Source organism: Balaenoptera musculus, chromosome 14 (assembly GCF_009873245.2).
Source record: "Balaenoptera musculus isolate JJ_BM4_2016_0621 chromosome 14, mBalMus1.pri.v3, whole genome shotgun sequence".
Lineage (NCBI taxonomy): Eukaryota > Metazoa > Chordata > Mammalia > Artiodactyla > Balaenopteridae > Balaenoptera > Balaenoptera musculus.
The window spans coordinates 19,303,969-19,327,178 of NC_045798.1; the positions used below are offsets into that span (position 1 = coordinate 19,303,969).

At 48.0% G+C, this 23,210-nt stretch overlaps 1 protein-coding gene across 2 annotated transcripts in view; it reads left to right on the forward strand.

Moving 5' to 3' along the window:
- Positions 1-13,164: 13,164 nt before the first annotated feature.
- Positions 13,165-23,210, forward strand: part of SSH1 (slingshot protein phosphatase 1) — a 55,535-nt gene continuing 45,489 nt past the window's right edge. The window contains exons 1-2 of one of the 2 annotated variants that reach the window (XM_036823362.1): positions 13,165-13,343; positions 17,809-17,849. In XM_036823362.1, the coding sequence (XP_036679257.1) occupies positions 13,275-13,343; positions 17,809-17,849 (110 nt within the window). In that variant the 5' untranslated portion in view covers positions 13,165-13,274. Of the gene's footprint in view, positions 13,344-13,503; positions 13,575-17,808; positions 17,850-23,210 lie in introns of those variants that run through there. The other variant, XM_036823364.1, reaches the window with a different exon arrangement.

Consider the following 23,210-nt stretch of genomic DNA (forward strand, 5'->3'; position numbering starts at 1 on the left):
AATTTTTTTTTTACAATAGTCATGTGTCACTTTTATATCCCACAACCTTAGGGAAATTCCTTGTGCCTCTAATTCATTATGGGAACACTTAAAAGTTAACAAAAGTTAGCCAGATAACTTTATTCCCATTCCCATTCTAGCGATGATTTGTGTTTTGTGAATTTCAGTGTGCCAGTTCTAAATACTTTACCTGGATTATCTCATTTAATCTGGCAGCAGCCCTAATAGTAGGTGCCGTTATTATTAACTCTCTCTTCATAGTTGAAATTCAAAAACTTGCTCCCAGTATCCACTATAGCTAAAAATATGTCCAGCCTATAACCCAGCAACCCTACTTTTATGTACATACCCAAGAGAAGTAAAGACATCCGCCAGCCAAAAGGCTTGTACAAGAACATTCATAGTCCCAAAGTGGAAATAACCAAAATGTCTATCAGAATGCATAAACAAACTGTGTTTTCAGACAGTTCATGCCATGGAATATTATACAGCAAAGCAAAAATTAAATACTGCTACACACAGCAACTGGGTGAATCTCACAATCACTACGCTGAGTGGAAGAAGCCAGGCAGGGAAGAGCCCATACTGTGCGCTTCTACAGATGTGAAATCCAAGGAAAGGTGAAACTCATTGGTGGTGATAAAGGCTATGGGAAGAATGATTACCTATGGGGCACAAGGACATTTTCTGGGATGTTAGAAATGTGTCCCTTAATCTGGGTGGTGGTAACAGGAGTGTATGCCTATGTGAAAAGTCATCAAGCTGCATATTTAAGATTAAGATGAATGGATTGACAAAATTAGAAAGAAAGAGTGGTGGGGGGGAGAGGAGAGGAGAAAGAAAAAAGAAGAAAGAAGGAAGGGAAGGAAGGAAGGAAGGGAGGGAGGGGGGAGGAGGGGGAGGGAAGGAGAGAGAAAAGAGAGAACTTGCCATAATAATATGGCTCACAAGCCCAAATTTGAAGCCAGGTTAGGGTTCCCAGATCTAGCAAATAAAAATACAGGACACCCTGTGTTATATCTGGCAACCCTCACCCAGGCAGTCTGTTTCCAGAGGTGGAACACTCAGCCACCACCCTGGAGAGCTTTACTGAGAGTTGAGAATGGTTCCAGGCACCCAGGACTCCCACACCCCAGAGCCAGAGGTGGGCCTTGGCTTCAGAGAGTCCTGTGCTGTGTGCAAAAAGCAAATTCAGTACAGTATTTAATATTGGAAAATGAAGTGGAGTGACACCCGTTGTTTCCATGATCCAAACTCTAGAAAGTAAAGTTTCACAGAATATTCTTGGCTCTTGGAATGAATAGAAGATATCCCCTAGGAGGCATGTGAGATTTTTATCTTTATCAGAAGGGAGCATGAGTTTCATTTTGTTTTGAAAAAAGGAGGACTTCACTGGTGGTCCAGTGGTTAAGACTCCGTGCTTCCACTGCAGGGAGCACGGGTTGATCCCTGGTCCAGGAAGATCCCACATGCCACGCAGTGTGGCCAAACAAACAAACAAAAAAATGTGAGAAACACTGAGCTGGTTGAATCTGCCATTTTACAGTTGGGTAAAGCGAGGGCCCAAAGAGTGGCAGGATGTGCCCTTAGTCCCACAGGGGTTGTAGGGCTTACTCTGTCTGTTGATCACAGGGACAGTGAGGAAACTACTTGAAGCCTCCACCAGTCCCAAAGTTCACTGATCATACTGAGAGGAGGTTCCAGAAGGCCCCCAAAGGACCTTTGGAAGCAATTTCTGTTGATTTGGCTGGAGCTGTTGGAGCTGAAGATTCTTCTGACCCACTGGCTGGTTGATAAGGACATGGCCTTCTAGCAGCTCTGAAATACACTCAGGCCAGGACAAAAGGATCCTTGGCTGGGAGAATTCTCTGCAGGAGGCAGAACTCTGTGGAGGGCCAGGTGAAGTTAGAGAATAACCAGTTAACCTCACACACCCACACATACATTCTCAGATGAAATTAGCATTATTAGAACTTTTCTAAGTATTAACATCATCATAACCTCTGTAAATGTATAAAATACAGAAGGTAGAGAGAAGAAAGTACTAATCACCTGCTACCAACCCCCTCACCAAGAAATAAGGGCCATTAACATTTGGGTGAATGTCTCCAAAGTTAACATAAACACCACCTGGGTGACAAAAATGGGCTCTTGTTATACGTGCTGTTTTGACTTCCGTTCTGTTCTGTTACCAATATGGCATGTCCTGAACACCTTTCCATACAACTGTAGAACAATGGTATCCATTTCACACAGGTTACCATTGTATGTGGACGTAACAATTTTTTTTTAAATTCTTGGATGTAACAATTTTTAAAGTCGGTCCCTATGGGGACTGTCCCTGTCATTTTTGATATTACAAATATCCTAGATGCGTTTCCTTGGCAACACCTGTCTATTTCCCTGGGGTCGAGTCCTAAAAATGGAATCATTGTGCCAAAGAGTTTGCACATTTAAAATATTGATCCATTTGGCCAGACAGCCCTCCAAAAGGACTCCATTAACTGACAAGTTTAAGGAGGCACGTACCCTCAGGTGCCCACCCTGTACTTGCACCATCCTGAGAGTGGGAGCCTTCTTAAATTTGGCACACATCCAGCGCTGCTAACAAGACTGCAAATCTTTTCATACATTGATGGACCTTTAGATTTATTTCTTTATAAAGGCCCCTTTTTGGCCCATTTCCCTCTTGAAGTGTGTTGGCTATTTCTCTTATTAATTTGTAAGAACTCCCTTTATATTTATGGGTATTATCCTTTTGTTGAAAAGATTTCCCCCAATCTGTCTGACACTCAAAGGTTTTAGAACTTTTTGGGCAGCAACATGGATGGGCTTAGAGATTATCTTACTAATTGAAGTAAGTCAGAAAGAGAGAGGACAAATGCCATATGATATCACTTATATGTGGAATCTAAAATATGACACAAGTGAACATATCTATGAAACAGAAACAGACTCACAGACATAGAGAACAGATTGGTGGTTGCCAAGGGGGAGAGGGGTGGGGGAGGGAAGGGTTGGGAATTTGGGATTAGCAGATGGAACTATTATATAGAGAATGGAAATAACAAGGTCCTACTGTTTAGCACAGGAAACAATATTCAATATTCTGTGATAAACCATAATGGAAAAGAATATTTAAAAAAGAATGTATATGTATAACTGAATCACTTTGCTGTACAGCAGAAATTTACACAACCTTGTAAATCAACTATTTTCAATTAAATAAAAACCTTTTTGGAGTCAAATCTATTCATCTTTTTGTTTTTCCCTTTTATGGTTTCTGCCATTGTCATATTAGAAACCTTTCATCCCCTCCCCTCTCTGTCCCATTTTATAAATTACTCATGCAGACTTCTAGAACTTTGAGGGTTTTTTTTTTAACATTGAAACATTTGATTCATATGGAATTAATTTTGGAGAAAGAAGGGGGTTAAGGATCCAGCTTGACTTACTAGACAATGGCACCAAAACCATTAGTTGACTCACTCATATTTTCTCTACTGATACTTCCCTGCTTTTATTATTCACTAAACTTTCCTGTGTGTTTGGGTCTATTCCTGGACTCTCCATTGATCTGTCTGTGGCTTTCTAAACCAGTGCTCATGCTGTTTTAATTTCTGCAGCTTTGTCACATGTTTTAATATCTGGTAGGACAGATCCCTTCTTTCTACTCTTCCTTTTTGGTGACTAGTGATTAAGACTAGGGACTCTGGAGTCAGGCAGGCAGACTCAGCTGGTACCCCAACCTTGCCCTCTCTGTGTGGTCTTGGGCTGGTACTAAAGGAAACCAGAGAACAATCGGGAAGGCACATGGCAGGAGGTCCAAGAGCACACGTTAGTGTCAAACACACATGAGGTCAAACCCGAGCTCATCCTCATGGTCCCCAGAATCACAGACAAGTCTCTTCTTGAAGCTTTATATGTAGAATTTGTGGTAGGGGGTGGGGGGAAGGAAGCTAATAACAGTTTCTTGCTACTGGAAAAATTAAATAACAAGGGACTTTGCCCTATTGTGGAATTAAGATGAAATAGTGATCGAAGAGGACACGATGCACAGTATATGTTCAATAAATGTGTTATAAAACAAAATTCAACTGAGTAAAATGTTAAAGCTCTAGTTGGCTTTAGTCAATGATTTATGAATTGGGCAGTATCCAATCTAGCAGATAGAAAGGAGTTCCCAGGAGCCATACAAAATGAAAGACTTGTATAGGTAGAAGGGAGCAGGAACAAGGAAGTTATACTGGGCAGAAAAGCAGATTGGATATTGCAAGGTTACTTTCCTTTAGGGGATGGCAGGGATCTACCAGGCAGATAACCTAACTAGTGCTGATCAGGTGATTCCTGGCTGGCTGATTTAAGATTCCATTTCTGGGAAAAACAAAACTGTAATTAAGACGCAGTTTGGTCATGTGGGGCTTAGCGTAAATGACTCCATTTTGGGCTTGTTGTCTTGTCTTTAACGATTGTCATCTCGTTCAGTTATCTCTTATCAAGATCCCTTACACCCAAAAACATCAGGTTGGGATTTTCATGGGAATTGCATTGAATTTAACTTAGAGTGATTGATAATTCTACTATAAAGTCTTCTCCTGCAAAAAAAAAAAAAAAAAAAAAGAAAGAAAGAAAGAAAGAAAATCCTCTCCGTCTCTCCATTATGTCTTCTTTTTGTTCTTGGTAGAGTTTTATAACTCTTCGTATTTTTTCTTCCAAAAACTGGGATGCTATTGTCATATAGTGATTGGTAACCTACTTTATTTCCCCCCAACTTAATATTTTATGAAACTGTTTCTCCAGTAGTGCATTATATTGTAACATATTTTTATATGGCTGCTTTATTAGTTATCTATGGCTGTATTAGTTATCTATGGCTGCATAACGCATTATCTCAAAATCTACCAGCTTAAAACAGTAGTCATTTATTATCTCACATGTTTTCTGGGGGTCTGGAATCTGGGGGCAGCTTAGCTGGGTGCTTGTGGCTCAGGGTCTCTTGTAAGGTTGCAATCAGGATGTCGGCTGTGTCTGCAATGTCATCTGAAGGCTTGATCGGGGCTGTAAGATCTACTTGCAAGGTGGTTCACTCACGTAGCTGGTAGATTGGTGCTGGCTGTTGGCAGGAGGCCTCAGTTCCTCACCATGAGGATCTCTCTCCATAGGGCTGCTTGAGCATCCTCATGACATAGTGGCTGGCTTGATCATCCAGAGTGAGTGATCCAAGAGAGAGCAAGAGGGAAGCCACGGTGTCTTGTATGACCTAGCCTCAGAAGCCAGAAGCTGCCACATCTGCAATATCCTAGTGCTTACACAGGTCTATTCATTGTGAAAAGGTCTCCAAAATGGCATGAATACCAGGAGATGGGGATCATTGAGGGCCAACTAGGAGGGCCATCATATGCATGTACCCAAATTTATTTAACCAGTGACCTCTCATGGGACATTTAATCACTCCAAATTATAGGCTGAGATTCCAAGGCCCAGCAAGGGTCAGTGTGTTGTCTGTGGTCACACAGCAAGTTAGAGGCAGAGTCAGGCTAGCCCAAGTCCTGTGAGTACACCCACTGGAGAGGGGAGCGGAGGCCTGGAGGGAGGCAGAGACTCCCCACCTCCCAGGGAGAACCCAAGCACACAAGTTAAATCAAGGGGTGAGTAGAGGAAAGGAGGCTTTCACCAACTCCACACAGGAGCGAGGAACTTGCAGTTGCCTGGCTGTTGGTACCCATCAACCCACCCAGAGAGATGCCTTATCAGGAGCCCTGGACCCCAGCAACTGCCCAGGCCCGCCCTGGACACTGTGGGCCAAGTGGCCAAGGTTTTGAGTCCCAAACACCATTCCCTGCACATGGGGGCACATCCAAAGTTTCACCTCTCAGGCTAGAAAGGCCAACTACCTACACATGGGCCCCGGGGGCTGGTCAGCTGGGGTTCACATCCTAGCTGTGCTCTGGACCTCAGTTTCTAGAACCAAGGAAATGATAATATTAGGTGTATTCATTTCGTAGGGCTGCTGTAACAGAGCACCACAAACTGGGTGGCTTAAACACAGAAACTTGTTTCCCTCACAGTTCTGGGGTCAGACATCAGAAACCAAGCTATTGGCAGGGTTGGTTCGTTCTGGGCTGTGGGAATCTGTTCTGTGCTTCTCTCCTGGCTTCTTGTGATCTACTGACCATCTTGGGTGTTCCTTGGCTTGTGGCCACAGATTTCCCTGTGTCTCTATCTCTGTGTTAAATTTCTCTTTTACTTAAGGACACAGTCATCTTGGATTAGGGCCCACCCTAATGATTTCATCTTAACTTGATCATCTGCACAGACTCTATTTTGAAATAAGGCCATATTCACAGGTCCTGGGGGTAAGGACGTCAGCATCTTTGGGGCGGACACAATTCAACCCATGACATTAGGTAACGTCAATGAGCAGGACAGCACAATGTGCTTTTCATGTGCATTATTGTGTTCAAGCCTCAAAACCAACCCATGAGGTAAGTGGTCCCATTCTCATCCCCATTTTACAGAGCAAGAAAGTGAGCCTCAGAAAAAGGAAGCACCTGACAGCTCCAAAGTCAGGAGGCCAGTCTGAACCAGGCAGATCCCAGGATCACCACACCCTCCCTGGTGGGGTTGTCATGGTGACTCCTCTGCTCAAATATCACCTGTCCAGAGGTTTCCCTGACCACTTGCCTAAGAGCCCCCTCCACCACCCTCTCCCCCAGACTGATTTTTCCTACTTGACATCATATTCATTATTTGACACTGATCTGTGCATGTCATGTTCTAAGAACTTACTGACAGGGATTCATTTAAAAAATGACATATTTAAATATTCATATATTATATGAATATATTAGCATATGTTATAGTAAATATATTACTTTTTTGTTTGGCTAGATCTCCCACCTGATTGGACACCACCCAATTATATTCATATATTTATTTAAATATATAGTATAGGAATATGTATATTTAAGTATTCGTGTTTATATGCGTGTATTAGCATATGTTATAGTAAATCTATTTACTTATTGGTTGTTTGGCTATATCTCCCCACTTGATTGGACACCGCCCAAGGACAGTGACTCTGTGGTGTTCCCTGATGGACCCCAAATCTAGACTGGTGCTCAGCAGAGCGTAGGCACTCCATAAATTCTCGTTGAATGTACTGAGTGAATGTGAAAATGATACAATGTCCAAGAATTGCCTGGAACATATTGGATTATGACACCATAATATTTTTTTATAGCTGTTAAATAACAAAAATTTAACTGAGTTAATTTTAAAGATCTAATTGGCTTTGTTGGATGATTCAAGAATTGGAAGCATCCCATCTAGCAAGTAGAAAGGAGCTCCAAGGAGCTGTACAAAATGGAAGGTTTTTATAGCAGAAGGGGGGAAAAGAATGGATTGTTTCAGGCTTAGGTAACCTACTTATGGAGGACAGAAGGGGGCTACATGGCAGATTACCTCATTAGTGCTGATCAGAAAATTCCAGACTGACCAGTTAAGACTACATTCCTGGGGGAGGTTGTAACTGCAATTAGGTTAGGTATTAAGTCTTGGTTTGCTGATGTGGGGTTTAGCACAAGTGACTCCATTTTGAGCCTGTTGTTTCTTTTTTAACACAGTATACGTGTAGGTTGGTTTTATATTCATTTTCTATGGCTGCTGCAACAAATTACCAGAAATTCAGTGGCATAAAACCACAGGAATTTATTTTCTTATAAATAGAGGTCAGAAGTCTAGAGGTCAGAAGTCTAAAATCAAGGTGATGGCAGGTCTGCATTCTTTCTGGAGATGATGAGGTAGGAATTCACTCCTTTGCCTTTTTCTGCTTCTAGAGACCTCCTGCGTCCCTTGGCTCACGGCCTTCCTCCCATCACTCCAACCTCTTTCTTGTGTCATCACATCTCCTACTTCTCACTCTGCTCCTTCTGCCTCCTTCTTATAAAGACCCTTGGGTTTATATCAGGCCCACGTGGATAACCCAGGATAATCTCCCCACCTCAACACCCTTAATTTAATCACATCTGCAAAGTCACACATACCAGGCATTGGAATATGGACATCTTTGGGGAACCATTATTCAGTCTACCAGAACTTTGCTACCTCTGAACTGCAAATTAGTTGCTCTAAAAAGGGAACTATTGGCAGAGTTCTCGTCCCTTCTCCCCTCCTAGGCTATCCTGGAAGAACCTCTGTCTTTGAGTTCTAAAGTAGAAAAACATCTGTCCCAATACCAGCTTCACCACTCCCTAGCTATGTAACCTTGGGTGTGTGACTAACCCACTCTGTGCATCCACTTCCTCAGCCATGAAATGAGAACCACAACAATGTGACAAGAAATAAAGAAAGAGGCTCAAGCCAGGAACAAGCAGAGGGGCAGCAGGAGCATAGATAAAGGGTACCTACCTTCCAGCCTCAGGTCAGGGAAGGCTTCCTGGAGGAGGTGGCCCTGGAGGTAGAACGGGGGACTTCACATGTTAATAAACCCTGTCCCCAACACACTGGCAATCACTTTGCCTACCGCCTAGCAGACAGCAAATAACTCCATAACTTGCTGTTTTTAGTCCCTTGCAAAACTGAGCTGAGACTACAAGGTCAAAGATAATTAAATAAATCATAATGAAAAAATAATTATGATGATACCGAATGGAAAGGGCTCTACTGGATGCAAGAAAACTTTGGAGTTGCCTCTTTCAGTGGGTTCCCCTCCTCCACTCCTGAAGCCTAGACCAGGGGGCTCTCACTTCTCTTTTCCCTGCCCCACCCCCTTACAGGCCACAAGTCAGGCCCACAGGCCTTTTCACAGAAGGGTTTTCACGAAAGGGTTTAGAATGATCAAAATTTTAAATAAAGACAGGGTCAAATAAAGACAGGATCAATAAAAACGCCTTGCTGTGCCATACTGGAGCCTGTGGCACTAGGAAGATCAGTCATATGGTACTGGTCCCTTTTCTTTTTTTGGCCACACTGCTGCATGGCTCGCAGGATCTTAGTTTCCCAATCAGGGATCGAACCCGTGCCCCCTGCAGTGGAAGCACAGAGTCCCAGCCACTGGACCACCAGGGAATTCACCCAACTCCATTTAAAATGTTGACATTTCCTTCATCGAGGATTTTTTTGCATAAATTTTGATTCTTTAAAAAATAGTCTTTCTCTTGGTTACTGAGGTTTCTTGTTGTTGTTGTTTTGGTTGCCCCCTTATATTTTGTGCCCTCATCTTGGTCCCAGCCCAGCTCCTGAGGTTCTTCTTAGAAACCATGTGACAAGTCAGAGAGATAGTTGTGACAATGTTGAGTGATACATGCTGTGTGTCTGGGGGTAGGTGGGGGGATAGCAATGAAATCCTGGGAAGGACGCTGAGTCCAGTCTAGGGGGCAGGGAGAGATTTTTGGAGGTGGTGTCTGGCAAGAGATAGTGTGGGAAGGAAGAGGGCCCCTCAGCTGTAAGAGGAAGTGAGAAGGGGTGGGATGGTCTCTGGACCAGTGGGGTGGGTAGAAAGCTAAGTTGGGCCAGGGTAGAAGGATTAGGGTTTAGTGGCCTTCTTGGATGGCAGGATCAGATCTTCTTTTCTTTTTTAAATTGAAAGTATAGTTGATTCACAATGTTGTATTAATTTCTGCTATACAGCAAAGTGATTCAGTTATACATATATATATATACATTCTTTTTTTAAAAAAATATTCTTTTCCATTATGGTTTATCATAGGATATTGGTTTTTTTGGTTACGCCATGCGGCATGCAGGATCTTAGTTCCCTAACCAGAGATCGAACCCATGCCCCCTGCAATGGAAGCACGGGAGTTTTAACCACTGGACTGCCAGGAATCCCTATCATAGGATAGTGAATATATGTGGCCCTGTGGCTATACAGTAGGACCTTGTTGTTTATCCATTCTCCATATAAAAGCTTACATCTGCTAACCCCCCAACCTCCCACTCCAGCCCTCCCCCAACCCCTGGCCCCCTTGGCACCACCAGTCCTGTTTCTCTATGTCCGTGATTCTGTTTCTGTTTTGCAGATAGGTTCATTTGTGTCATATTTTAGATTCCACACATAAGTGATATCATATGGTATTTGTCTTCCTCTTTCTGAGTTACTTCACTTAGTATGATAATCTCTAATTGCATCCATGTTGCTGCAAAACGGCCATTATTTCATTCTTTTTCATGGCTGAGTAGTATTCCAGCGCATATATGTACCACATCTTCTTTATCCACTCATCTGTCAATGGACATTTAGGTTGTTTCCATGTCTTGGCTATTATGAATCGTGCTGCTATGAACATAAGGGTGCATGTATCTTTTTGAATTAGAGTTTTGTCTGGATATATGCCCAGGAGTGGAATTGCTAGATCATATGGTAATTCTATTTTTAGTTTTCTGAGGAACCTCCATACTTTTTTCCACAGTGGCTGCACCAACTTACATTCCTACCAACAGTGTAGGAGGGTTCCCTTTTCTCCACACCCTCTCCAGCATTTGTTATTTGTAGATTTTTTTAATACTTATTTTATTTATTCATTTATTTTGGCTGTGCCAGGTCTTAGTTGTGGCACATGGGATCTTCTTTGCGGCATGTGGGATGTTTTTAGTTGCAGCATGCATGCGGGATCTAGTTCCCTGACCAGGGATCGAACCCCAGCTCCCTGCATTCGGAGCGTGGAGTCTTACTCACTGGACCACCAGGGAAGTCCCTGTAGACTTTTTAATGATGGCCATTCTGACCGGTGCGAGGTGGTACCTCATTGCGGTTTTGATGATCAGATCTTGGTATGGATTTCTCGATGGATAGGAGAGGAAGGGTATGCAGGGAAGACCAGTAAGGAGGCCTTGGCATTTGTACAGGGAGCGGTTCTCAAACCGAGGTCCCCATACCAGGACCATCAGCATCACTAGGGCATTATTAAAAACTGAGTGAATCGCCAACTCTGGAGGGTGGGGCCTCCAAATCTGTATTGACTCCAGGGAATTCTCAGACCTTCCCATTTGAGAACCACCAGCCTAAGGTTCTTGACCCTAAAATCCCACACCCCTTTTACAACTAGTGTGTGATGATTCCTTTACTCTTTGGCAACAAATTCATAAATGATAAAGCCCACCTCCACATGTAATGTGAAAAAACAAAATGTATAATGCCCTAACATAAAAGGAAAATTCATCATGATGAAACAACATCCATTTCATTATGCAAAATCTTGGGCACAACTCCCCTGGAGGACAAAGGGAAGTCTCAGTAGTGTGTCTGGTTTTATCTTTTTTTTTTTTTATTGAAGTATAGTCAATTTACAATGTTGTGTTGAAGTGTGTCTGTTTTTAATGAATGTGTTCAGAGTTGAGAAGTAAGATAGTCACTAGTCAACTGAATATTGCCCATAATTTTGTCCTACACTTGACATTTTAAAATAAGTGCTAAATAAATATGGCGGTCTGTCTACAAGAGCACAGCTACAGATGCCTGTTTGTTGGGTCAACTGCTCCAATATTAGGAGTGGTGTTTCCCTCTATAAACTCTTTTTCCCAAATCGTGAACAACTCTAGACAAAGCTCTCAAACAAAACAAAGTATTTTCTTTCCTCTATTTAAACATAGTTGCATTTCTGAAAATTCTGTGAAAAATACTTTGTGTTGATATGTAAAATGGAATTAGGTTCTGGCTTCAGATAACTATGAACGGTGTTTTCACCCACACAGGTGTCTTGTGGGAATGAAGCAATTCTCCTTGGGCGGGGGCAGCGTCACTGTCCAGTGCATTGCACGACTTTTAGCGTTTTTAGCATTCCTGGCTCCTGCCCTCTGAACACCAGAACCACCAATAGCTCTCCCCATCTGCAAGACATTAAAAAATATTCCCACAAGTTAAAAAACAAAACAAAACAACAACAAAAACAAAAACCCCACAACACTCAGTGGGGGCTATAGTAACCCCACTGAGAACCACCTTTGAGATGAATGATGCTGAGGGAATATGCAGGAGGTCCCAGCCCCTGGACCTGGGGGAAGCAGCTGGAGAGATCCAGGAGGCTGCTGGGTTGCTGGTTTGGCAGTGAGACGGATGGGGAGCAGGACTGGACCAGTAAATCTGCGGAGGCTTGTGCAACCTGCGTGGGGCAACAGAGGGGAGGGAGGGGATTTGAATGAAATTGAAGCTATTACTAAGTCAAGCCAGTACCACCTCTTTAGTATCTTACTCCATGTCCCTCTCTCCATCCCCATACTGGTCACCTCCTCCCAGGACGACAGCAGCGGCCCATCCCTGGTCTCCCTTCACCCCTCTGCCCCACAGTCCCTTCTCCAAGCGGCAGCCGGAGCTTTCTAGAGTGCACCCTGACTCCCTCCCCCTCCCTTCCCTAGGATCGGGCCTCTGATGGACAATCTCCTTCCAGTTTCCGGGCCTTTAGCTCCCCCCACCCCCCAGTCTCCCCTCCCTTCACCCGTTAATCCTGCTCATCCATCAGGCCTCTGAGCAAATGCCCCCTTTTCAGAGAAGCCCTTCCTGTCTTCCCAAGGAGCTGGCTGGGTTTCTGGACACATAGAAAGAATTCATGTAAAAAGACTGGCAAAATAATTTTTTTTAAGTGCCTAGTAATTTGACTCACTTCTGTCTCATCCCTGAGGTCAGGCCTAATCTATGTTGCTCACGGTTGAATACTCCGTGCCTGGCACTTAGTAGGTGCTCAATAAATATTTCATAAATTAATGAATGAATGAACGAATTAATTTCTGCAGACCGCTCCTCGGGGTTCAAGGCGCAGGGACCAGGAGTTCTTTATTTCCTGGTCTCTACACCTCCCCGCCCTGAGCATTCCAGGTCGTGCGGACGCCGGGCCTCAGTTTTCCCTCCTGCGAAGGGGGCTGGCCTCCGGGGGATGGACTTGCTCGCCACCAGGCGCGCCCCCGCTTCTCAGGCTGGAGGGCCGGGCGCGCGGCCCAGGCGCGCGCGTCGGGCGCGCGGGAGACGTGACTGGCCAGCCGGGGCCTCCCGCCGCCGCTCGGGGGATCCCGCGCCGCGCACGCGCGCCCCGCCCCGGCCGCTGCCCCTGCCCGCGCTCAGGCCCGGCGCGCGCCGGCGCGGGAGGCGGGAGGCGGGGGGCGGGGGCGGCGACAGACGCCGACAGGGAGGGGCGGGCCCGGCCCGGCTCGGCCCGGCTTGGCCCGGCCGCCCGTGAGCGGCTCCTGGAGCGCCCTGGGCCCGGCCCGGGCGGCGGCGGCGGCGGCGGCGGCGGCGTCTCTAGCCCGAGGTTTCGGCGGCGCCCGCGCGCCGCGCCGCAGCCATGGCCCTGGTGACCCTGCAGCGCTCGCCCACGCCCAGCGCCGCCTCCTCCTCCGCCAGCAACAGCGAGGTGAGCCCCGGGCCCGCGCCCCGGCCTGGCCGAGCAGCCGCCGCGCCAGGCCTGGGCCGCGAGTGCGGGGCGCCAGGGGCTGCGCCAGGGCAGCTTCAAGGGGTCCTCGGCCTGCGGGGCCCCAGCGGGACGACCCAGCCTTGGCAGCCGGACTGGGGTGACTGTGCAGGAGGCTGTGAGCGGGTGTGACCCTCGTCTGGGGGTGACTGTGTGTGTGACCCCCATCGAGAGGTGACTGTGACACTGACCCCCATCGGGGGTGACTTTGTGTGTGTGTGACCCCCATCTGCGGGTGACTGTGAATTTGAGCCCCGTCTGGGGGGTGACCGTGAGTGCGTGACAGTGTCCCTCGTCCGGGGTGACTGTGCGGGGTACTGGACGTGGGACCGGGACTCCTGACTGGGTAACTGCCTGAGATGCCGGTTGTAAGATTCAGGACCCTGTGGCTTGTCGCGGCGGCCCTTTCCCTGTGTGCCCGGCTGCATGTGTGCATGTGTATGCCAGCCTGTGCGTGAATCTGGCCTGTCCCCTGGGAACCGTGCCTGTGTGATGCTGGGGGAGAGGCTGCCGGGTGACCCTGTGAATTGTGAGATTGTTTCTCCCGACTGCACGCCCCTGGAGTTCCGGCTCTGGGTGTGAGTGGCCGTGCCTCTCGGGGGCCGGCGTCACCGTGTGACAGTGGCTGAGTGAGCTCAGGGTGCTGGGTGACTGTGTGTCGTATGTCTTTGTGTGCAGCTGAGTCTGGGTTTTTCTTGCTATGGTATCTTTCGGGGCTGCATGTTTATGTGCATCTGGCTGTGTGGCTGCGGCCGATTCTGGGGTTGCTGGGATTGCACCGGTGCTTTCTGGGGCTGAAAGTGCATCTTTGCGCTGTGCGGGTTTCTGTGGGTCTGCGTGTGACCCCAGCCTGTCCTGGACTGGCTCCTTCTTGCTCTGGGGTTACTGGGGAATTGGTCCTCTGAGTGCACAGTTGGGCTGGACCTTGCCAGTCTGGGCCTCGGGCCTCTGAGCAGGAGAACCAGTTGGGTCTAAACTCACATCTGTGGCCGGACCGAGTGATGACCTGCAGACACAGCAGGCTGGAGGAGGAGGCGGGGAGCTGCTTAGGGAAGGGAGAGGAGGCTGGAGGAGGGGCCCTGCAGGCCCAGGAAGTGGCCCCGCCAGCATCTGAGCAATTCAGGCCCCTTCTCCCTGGGGGGAAGTTGACTGATAACATGGAAAGGTTTGTGTGTGTCTGTGAGAGAAGAGGACCTGTTTGGGGTTTAACAGCCCTGCCTGTCCCACCAGCTCCTGGTGGGGCAGCTCTTCAACCTGTTTTGCTGGGACTTGCACTCTCAGAGTGGCTGCAGGGTTGAACCTCACAGCCCCCTTCTCTCGAGGAGAAGCCATTAATGAGTTATCTTGTCTACAGACAGAAGATTCTAACAGTTCCTGCTCTGCACGGTGGCCAGTAGCCTGCAGCTGAGGAGTCCGCAGTAGCTTCTGGCCCCCGCACAGAGACATCTGTTCCCCTACATCATTTCTACTACTGCTGTCTTGCAGTTTACAAAGTACTTCTCTGCACTTAATCTCATGGTCCCTTCGCAAAAACAACGAGTGAAGATTTCAGCTCCAGGAAGAGGTTAGACAGAGAGCCTCTCAGCCTAGGTCTCCGATTCTAAACCCCACATTCCCTGCGTTACTTTGCACCTGATCTATTTCTGCTTTAGACACATTTAAAACTTTTTATTTTATTATTTCATTTTTTAGCTGAGATAGAATTCACATACCATAAATCCACCATTGTAAAGTGTACAATTCAGTGGTTTTTAGTATATGCACAAGGTTGTACAAGCATCGCCACGAATTCCAGAACATTTTCATCACCCCCAAAAGAAACCTCACACCCCTTAGCCATCACCCACAGCCTCCCTCCCACCACCCCTGCCCTGCTGTCACCAACTCTAGGCAACCACTAATGTACTTTCTGTCTCTATGGATTTGCTTATTCTGGGCATTTCATGTAAGTGGAATCATACACTATGTGGCCTTTTGTGTCAGGCTTATTTCACTCACCATCATGTTTTCAAGGCTCATCCATGTTGCAGCACGTGTCAGGACCTCATTCCTTTTTATGGCCAAGTAATATTCTATGGTATGGATGTACATTTTGTTGGACATTGGGGTTGTTTCCACTAGGCACATTTTAAATGATTATAGAAAGCCTTATTTTCACCAAATGCCAGTGACTCCAAAATAAGAATAAAATTCAACCAGCTTTTATTCAACTTGAGTAAATCAGCGGCATTAGTTGCCCAGGGAGCCAGCAGAGGCTGGGATGTTCCCTGGAAGGTGAGGCTTTCTTCCAGGTGGGGCGAGGTACGAAGATGCAAGAAGGAACAGAGAGGGCAGGCGTGTGTGCACAGGATCAGGAGACGTGGGCCAGCCGGCTCTGCCTCTGGTCCGTCCTTCCTCAGGTTACTTCCCTTCTCTGGGCCTCAGCTCATCTGAAAGGGCTGGCTTCCCTCTAATGTGTGTTCTTTGGCCTATGTAGCTTTCTTCTCTGGAATAACTGACTTTGCGTTGCCTTTCATCCTGAGAATCTCAGAGAGTGAGCGAGAATGAAATGATTTTGAAGTCTGTATCCCCCCCCGCCGCCCCCTCCATCATTTCCTTACTCCTCAAAATGTGCATCCTTCGTTGAATCAGAGACACTCAGGGCATTTCTTTCCTTCCCCAGCCCGTGGTCCTGCTGCACGGCGTGGGAACTAAGGGAGGTCACAGCCCGACCTGCCAAGCAGTGCTTCCCTCTTTTTAAGTTTTGTTCCTTTCCCCCCAATCTTTAATTATCTCATTTATGTCATTTTACTGTTAATCTTGTCTCATTCTTTTGTGAGAACAGGCAGAGAGCCCACGGATAGGTAAAGCAGCAGCTCTCAGGAACGGGTTGTAACGTTGTGATTTTTGACAAACGTTCAAGGTGACTCATTTTCACGGGCAGATCTCCAGTCCCTTTGAGGTGGCGGGGTTGGATGAGGGTTGCTCAGCCTCGGCATTGCCGACGTTGGGGTGAGCCGTCTGTGGCAGGGGCCCGTCCTGTGTGTCGGAGGAAGTGTAGCGGCGCTCTGACCTCTACCCACTAGATGCCACTAGCATCCTCCCAAGAAAGGCTCCAGCCTTGCCTGGCGTCCCCTGCTGAGATCAGCTGCCCCCGGTTGAGAACCACTGGGTTAGACCCAGCAGTCTCTGCTAAGTTTGTTCCTGCGGTTGTGTGAGTTGTTTTGTGTATGTTTCACTTCGGGACCGAAGTCGGTGGCCCTGTGGTCAGCAGAGCTGTCCCCGATGTTTCCACTTCTCCTTCATTGTCGGGTGGGGAGTGTGGGAACTAGCTGATGGTCTCTGCCTCTGCCCAGTGCGTTACATACATGATCTTATGACGGCGTAGGGGTTCCAGGACCCTCTGCTGGACTCATTCCTTGGTGAAATTGCCACCTGTGGTGTGTGTCCCTTGCTGCCCAGACCTCTCTCTACATGATCCCCGTAACCCTTTTCCCGCCACCGCTGGCTTCTGTCTGGTTTCTGTCCTCAGTCGGCCTTGCATCTCTTCCAGCCGTCACTGCTTTCCAGGTTTCCCTCTTTCCCATTCAATGGGCTCCTCTGTGTAGCACACAAAACATGCCAAGTCCCAGCGGTGCAGAGTTGTTGGGATGTGTGTTTTCTTCTCATTTGAGTTTTCTCCTTGAAAGAGAAAAAAAAAAAAAAAGAAAAATTGCAGTCAGGGCTTAAATCGTGGTTACTTTTGGAGCCTCTAACCCTCTTGGCCTTGTAACATTTAGGAAATATTAAATGTCTCTTTCTCTCATGTCTATAAATAAACCAATAGCCTAGAAAGTTTTATATTAAACTTTAAGCCTTTTAGAGAACCACCAAGAGCTTCGGGACCCACAGGCAGCCTGATCCTGGCCACCTTCCATTAAGAAAGACTTGCCTGGAATGGTGGTGGTGGTGGTGGTGGTTTTATTTATTTATTTTTTAACTTGTGTGTTGTGGCTTAAAATGGTGTTGATCACTCAGCTGTTGCCTAGCTTGAAGGGAGGAAACAGCCTCTTAAAGACATTGCCCCCTCCCCTTAAAACAGAAAAACAGGATATGCTCCAAAGCAGCCCTGGAAAATGGAGAGCTCAGGGCTGAACAAGCGTGTGGAGAGCAGTGCCGGCCGGGAGCGCTCTGTTAGGAGGCATTGGTCTGCGATGCCTTGGGGAGGCATGTGGGGAAACATCAGGAAACCTGAAAATTCCTCCACGGAAATTACTCAGGGGAGCAGCAGAGCAGGATTGGTAAGGAGAGGGTGCGGCTCTTTGGAAGGAACCAGGTTTCCTGGACATCTGTATCTGTTGCAGACACCAGAGCAGAAAACGTGAGCCTTGTGTCTGAGGCTTGTCGATAGCGGCATCTGGGCCGTGACATTCTCTTTCTTTCTCTGCAGTTGGAGGCTGGCAGCGATGAAGATCGCAAGTTAAACCACAGGTAAGCAGACTTAGTGTTTTCGTCCTGAAGTCTTTCTTCCAAGCAGGTAAGAAATACTCTTGTGCCTTTCCAAAAGAGAGGACCCTCGAGAAAGACTACACCAGCTTTTTAGTAGTGCTTTAAAAATGATCCAGAACACATAGACAGGAGGAGAGCTTTACAAGTGATCCAGATGTTTAACTATAAACAGCTTTAATAACATTATGTAACATTTAGAGAAGAAAAAAAATAATTGCCAGCATTCCACCCCCCTGGCTTTACCGTGATGATGAGTATCTTTATAAACTTCCTTCCAGATTTTACTTCTGCTTTAAAGAAAATAATCATTTTAATATGTTCTCACTTTTCCATCCTGCTTTTGGGAAGGTATTCCTTTTGAGGTAAGCACATTGCTGATTTGAAACAGACATTCAACTCCTCAGTTTATTAATTCAAGGTGTTTTGTGTGTGTGTGTGTGTGTGTGTGTGTGTGTGTGCCAGTGAGAAATCTTTACGTATACTCATTTGAGAAGTTTCTCAAGCTTGTAGTCCTCAGTTGCTATATTCACAAGTAGACGCCAAAAGCACGTTTGTTTTTCTTTGCCAAAAATTGGGTGTTTTGTTGGTTTACAGAAGATTTAGCACTTCATTATATAATGTATTCTTCTGCACCAAAGAGCTAGTCTTAAACTCTGGCTCTTTGAGTGTAAAAAAGTGAACAGCTAGATTAAAAAAAAAGAATTAAACAGAATTTAAAGGATATTGTTTTTCTTTTTTTTTTTTTTTTCCTCCTGCTGTTTTTCTTTTTTTAATGTCTGTTTCATCTTGGGAGGAGGAGGAAAATTAATTGGAAAAGGAAATACGTGTTCAGAAACTGGGGTCAGCTGTTCATTACTGATAGCAGGCTATCCTCCTGGTTCAACTCACACGCGGAAGTGGTAGAACTCTGCCTCACCTGTCTTTGAAGTTTTCTGTGTGTTTGAGGGAAGGGAGGCACCATTTTTTCTAAAGCTCGTGTGTAGAGAAATAGTTGTCTTATTACAATTGTGGGTCCTCGTTTTCACGTTATGCTGGAGGGAGGAGCAGGGGCAGTGACACATTTGCTCTTCAGACCGGGGGTCTGGGTTGCTGGGAGTCTCAAAGGCTGGAATCAGCTGGATTCCCAAGTGGTGGAGGCGGGGAGGGGAGGAGTGAAGTCTGCTCCGGAGACTATGGGGGAGGGGGAGCGGGGCGGAGGGCCTGCTGACCACCTCGCGGGGCACCATCCCCGCACCCCCAGCTCCTCTCCAGCCCTTACATGGACTTGGACTCTTCTCCCCCTCAAGCCAATCCTTTTCTTCCAGGCCTCTTGCCCCAGAGATGGCATTTAAGCCTCTCACTTAGACGGCCTTTCGTTTTTCAATTGCCCTTCCTGAACTGGCAGCATAGTGTTTTGAATTGTTTCCATTAATAAAGAAGTTACAAATAGCAGTGATAGGAAAATGTGTATGTGCTGCTGGCCCAATAAAAGGTCCCTTTCTCTGCACAGCTTGGAGCTGGAGAGGACCGTACAAAGGGAAGTGACGGCAGCTCTCTGCATTGCCAAATCTAACCCTCACAACGACCCCAGGAGGTGGGGTATTCCCCGCAGGTCGCAGGTGAGGAATCTGAGGCCCAAGGTTGCCTTCGAAGCGGGGCCTCCGTTGCCCGCAACACCTGAGTTTGTCACAGGACACCACCTTCCCGGGGACCAGTTTCATGGTTCAGTTGAGCAGCTGTGTTGCATGTACAGGCGTGGGAACTTGCTGCGCTCGCCCAGGTGGGTAGAGGCCGCAGCAGGGCTAGAACCCAAGAGCCCCGCTGACTTGTGATGGTGCCTCCTAGGAAGTCAGATCGCCCCGGTGACCCCTGTGAGTCCCTCTGCGCTGCTCTCAGTGGGTCCCCAGTGCCATCGTGAGCTCTGGGAGACCTGGGCTGGTGGGGGGGTCCTGGTCTCTGAGCCCATCCTCACAGGCTCCCCTTTCCTCCCCTCTTCATTCACCTTGACGTCCACGCCCCGTTTTAGGCAGTGGACACCGTCCTGGTTTCTAACCCTCCGAACCAAACAAGAGAAGTCCTGCTGTCCCAGTGTAAGCTTTGACTGAAACTCATTGGCATCTGCGTGTGGATTTGCATTTTCAGGCCTGTGCTCCCTAAGCTTCTCCTAGAGAAAAAAAATGTGTGGAATGGTCCCTCATTCGTTGCTCGTCTTGGGGAGGAGAGTTGGGGAGAGGAGATTTCTCTTTGCTTCACATTCATCCTGAAGTTAATCTGACCTGATTTGGTTTCTGAAGGGTGCTGGGGAGGGAGAGAAACTGGGGCCCGCAGGATATTCCTCTCTCCTTGCCCCTCTGTCTACCCTTAATTGACAGGTTCATCTTTCGGGTCCTCCAAGAAGTGATCTTAGACCCACATGTAGCCAGTAAATTGCTGAATCCGTGGATTGGATCTTCTGTCTCACCTGCCCTCTTCCTCCCCCGTCCCCCCCGGTGGCACCATCAGTCAGGTCCTTGTACCTCCCCTGATGCACTGAGGGGCCACCCATCAACCCATCCCTCTGCGTCAGTTTACCATCCCCACTGTCAGAGGGACGCCAGTCTGGAAGCGCCCCTGCTTCTTCCTGCTGGTCCCCACGCTCTTTTCCTCCTTCACCCTCGTCACTGGCCTTTCGTCAAATGAATGTGCCATTTTTCAGTCCTACCCCTGCTCCCTGACCAGGCTCTTTCTCTAAGCCAGTTCCCTTTCCAGTTGGCCGCAGTCCTCATGGCCAGCTCAGCATGCTCCCATCCCAAACCTCTGTGGCTTCCCTCTCCTCGGCAGGTGGCTCTTGGTTTCTCTCTGTGCTGGGTACCATATCTGCCTTCCCTGGCAGGTACCTGTGTGTTTGTCTCGTCCCTAACTGTTGGTGCCATCTTAGTGACAGGGTCTTAGTTCTCTGCCTGCACATAACACTTCAGTGGTTTAAACATATTAACTTTGTTTTGATTCTGCAGCAAATTGCATTCATGTGTGAGAAAGATGTGTCGAGGAAAGATGTGGACTTTGGAGTCAGGCAGATCTAGACTCGGAGTCTGGCTTCTGCACTAGTAGAGGTGCCAGCATGCATCTGGGAGTTACTGTGCCTCTGCGGGTCTCCGTTCTTCCATCTGTAAAATGGATACAGCTACGACCTTTCAGGGCTGGCGAATAGTTTGTGTGGGGCTCCTTGCACAGAGCCAGGTCCACGATGGGCGTGGAGGACAGTGGCTACGTTTGGTCTTCAGAGGATGGCGTTCCTATCAGCGTTAGGTTCACGGCCCAGAAGTAGAGGCCCTGACCCCCAGCAGGTGCCGCGTCCACTGTGTGGGGCTGAGAGGGCCACCCCCGTGGATGCCCTGTGACTTGGACCAGCCTGCGTCCTTTACCCAGTGACATCCCTGTAAGGTGTAAATAGGAACGCACCTTCTGCAGAATCTGTATTGTCATCCGGACGGTTGCGCTGAAGGCCTTCTGGCGGACATCTCGAGAACTGCTCAGCGCCCGCCCAGAGGGAAGCTGAGTGACGCAGAGCCGCAGACCCAGCTCTCGCTCCCTCTCCCCTGCTCTCTGCGTGTGCAGATGGTTGCCGGCCTCCAGCGGTCCCCTTTGGGAAGCTGCGCTGCTCAGGCTGTGGGAATTGGTGAGCTTATGGCCTGCTGGCAGCAGCTCCTGGCTCCTTCACCGTCCTGGGAGTCGCCTCAGTCTGGCATGAGGCGTAAGTGGTTGTGTGCCAGGCAGGGCCCTGGGGAGGGAATATGGTTGTGTTGTTTCCAGAGTGTGGATCAGGAGTGAATGTTTTGCTGTTTTGTTTTTTGGGGGGTTTTTTTCATCCAGTATTTCAAGTCAAGCACGTGAAAATGATCATTAGAGTTCTTTTAGTTTCTTTTCTTACTTGCCCAAGCACACGTTTGGGCCAAAGCAGCAGGACTTTGTCTCCTCTGTTTTATCTGGTTTCAGTGGTAAACTGTGAACTCCCTCACACCTCTGCCTTTCCCTCTACCCTCTCCTCCTTCTGGTCTTGACCTGGAAATCCCCAGAGGACCCCGCTCTCCATATAAACTTTTCTCCCTCCCCGACAGCGTCAGGATGGGGTGGTGGTTGGTGTGTCCTTGCTCTGCAGATCACACTTCCCAATCTTTATTCACAACCTCTTCTTCGAGGCCTGTCCACCCTTTGAGGTTTCTCTCTGCCTTTCTTGACGGTTTCTTAGCCGTCAAGACTTGACTGTGACTGTTGAGAGTCTGTCCATTTAAGTCCTGCCAAGAGGTGTTGAGCATTTGCGGCATCCGGGCTCTGTGCAGCAGGCCGCTGTATCAGCTATCTACTGCTGTGTAACAAGCTACTCCAAACTCAGTGGTCCAAAACGATACACGGTTATTCCCTCACAGCTCCTGTGGGCCAGGAACCCGGACATGGTTGAGCTGCGTCCCCTGCTGGGGGTCTCACGTGGCTGCAGTCAAGGTGTTGGCCAGGGCCGGGATCTCATCTGTGGCTTGGGTCCTCTTCCAGGCTCTGGTTCTTGGAAGAATGCGTTCTCTTGTAGCCGTAGATGCCACGGCTGGTGGCTTGCTGCTTCAAGGCCGACAGGAGGATCTGATGCCATCAGGGAATGCCGTCAGGAGAGGGACCACCCCATCACCTTTGCCGTAGGGTATAACCTAGTGAAGGGAGCAGCTCTCCCATCCTGTTCCCTGGTCCCAGCACCCTCAGCATAGCGGGCTCATCCAGGGTGCCTGCACCAAGGCCTGGGGTCCTGGGCAACCTCAGAATCTGCCCACCAGTCTCAGTCTGTGGGAGTTCTTGAGATGCCCCAGTCTAATGTAGAGAAAACAAGACATGTAACCGAGTAGGTTTCTGTTCAGTGTTACAGATGTGGCAGGGTGTAAAGGCATCACTTATATAAAGGCATCATTGGCTGGTAGGAAGAGGCCAGGAGCCCCAGAGAGCCGGCAGGAGTCGACCACATGCCAGAGACCGTCATGTTCTCCACTCAGCACCCGTACGCTCCTTCACACCTGGAGGCTTGGCATCTCTTATGTTTGCCCCATGTTGCATATTGGCCTCTGCAATAACACCTCCAATGACCCTTAGACATTTTTTCCATGAGCTTTGGCCTTGGGGAGGGACAGGCCTGGGTTTGGCTTCCACCTCTGTCATCTGTCACCTCACCTGGCTGTCATATGACCTGGGCAGGCCTCATTTTCCAATGGGCAAAATAACCTGCGGCATCATAGACGTTCGACAAACGCCCCGCCTCTGCCTCCTCAGGTCGCTTCCTGTGGTCACTTCTGACTCTTCTTTTTTTTCCCCACAGGCATTTATCTCTCCTTAGTATTTCCTTGAGAC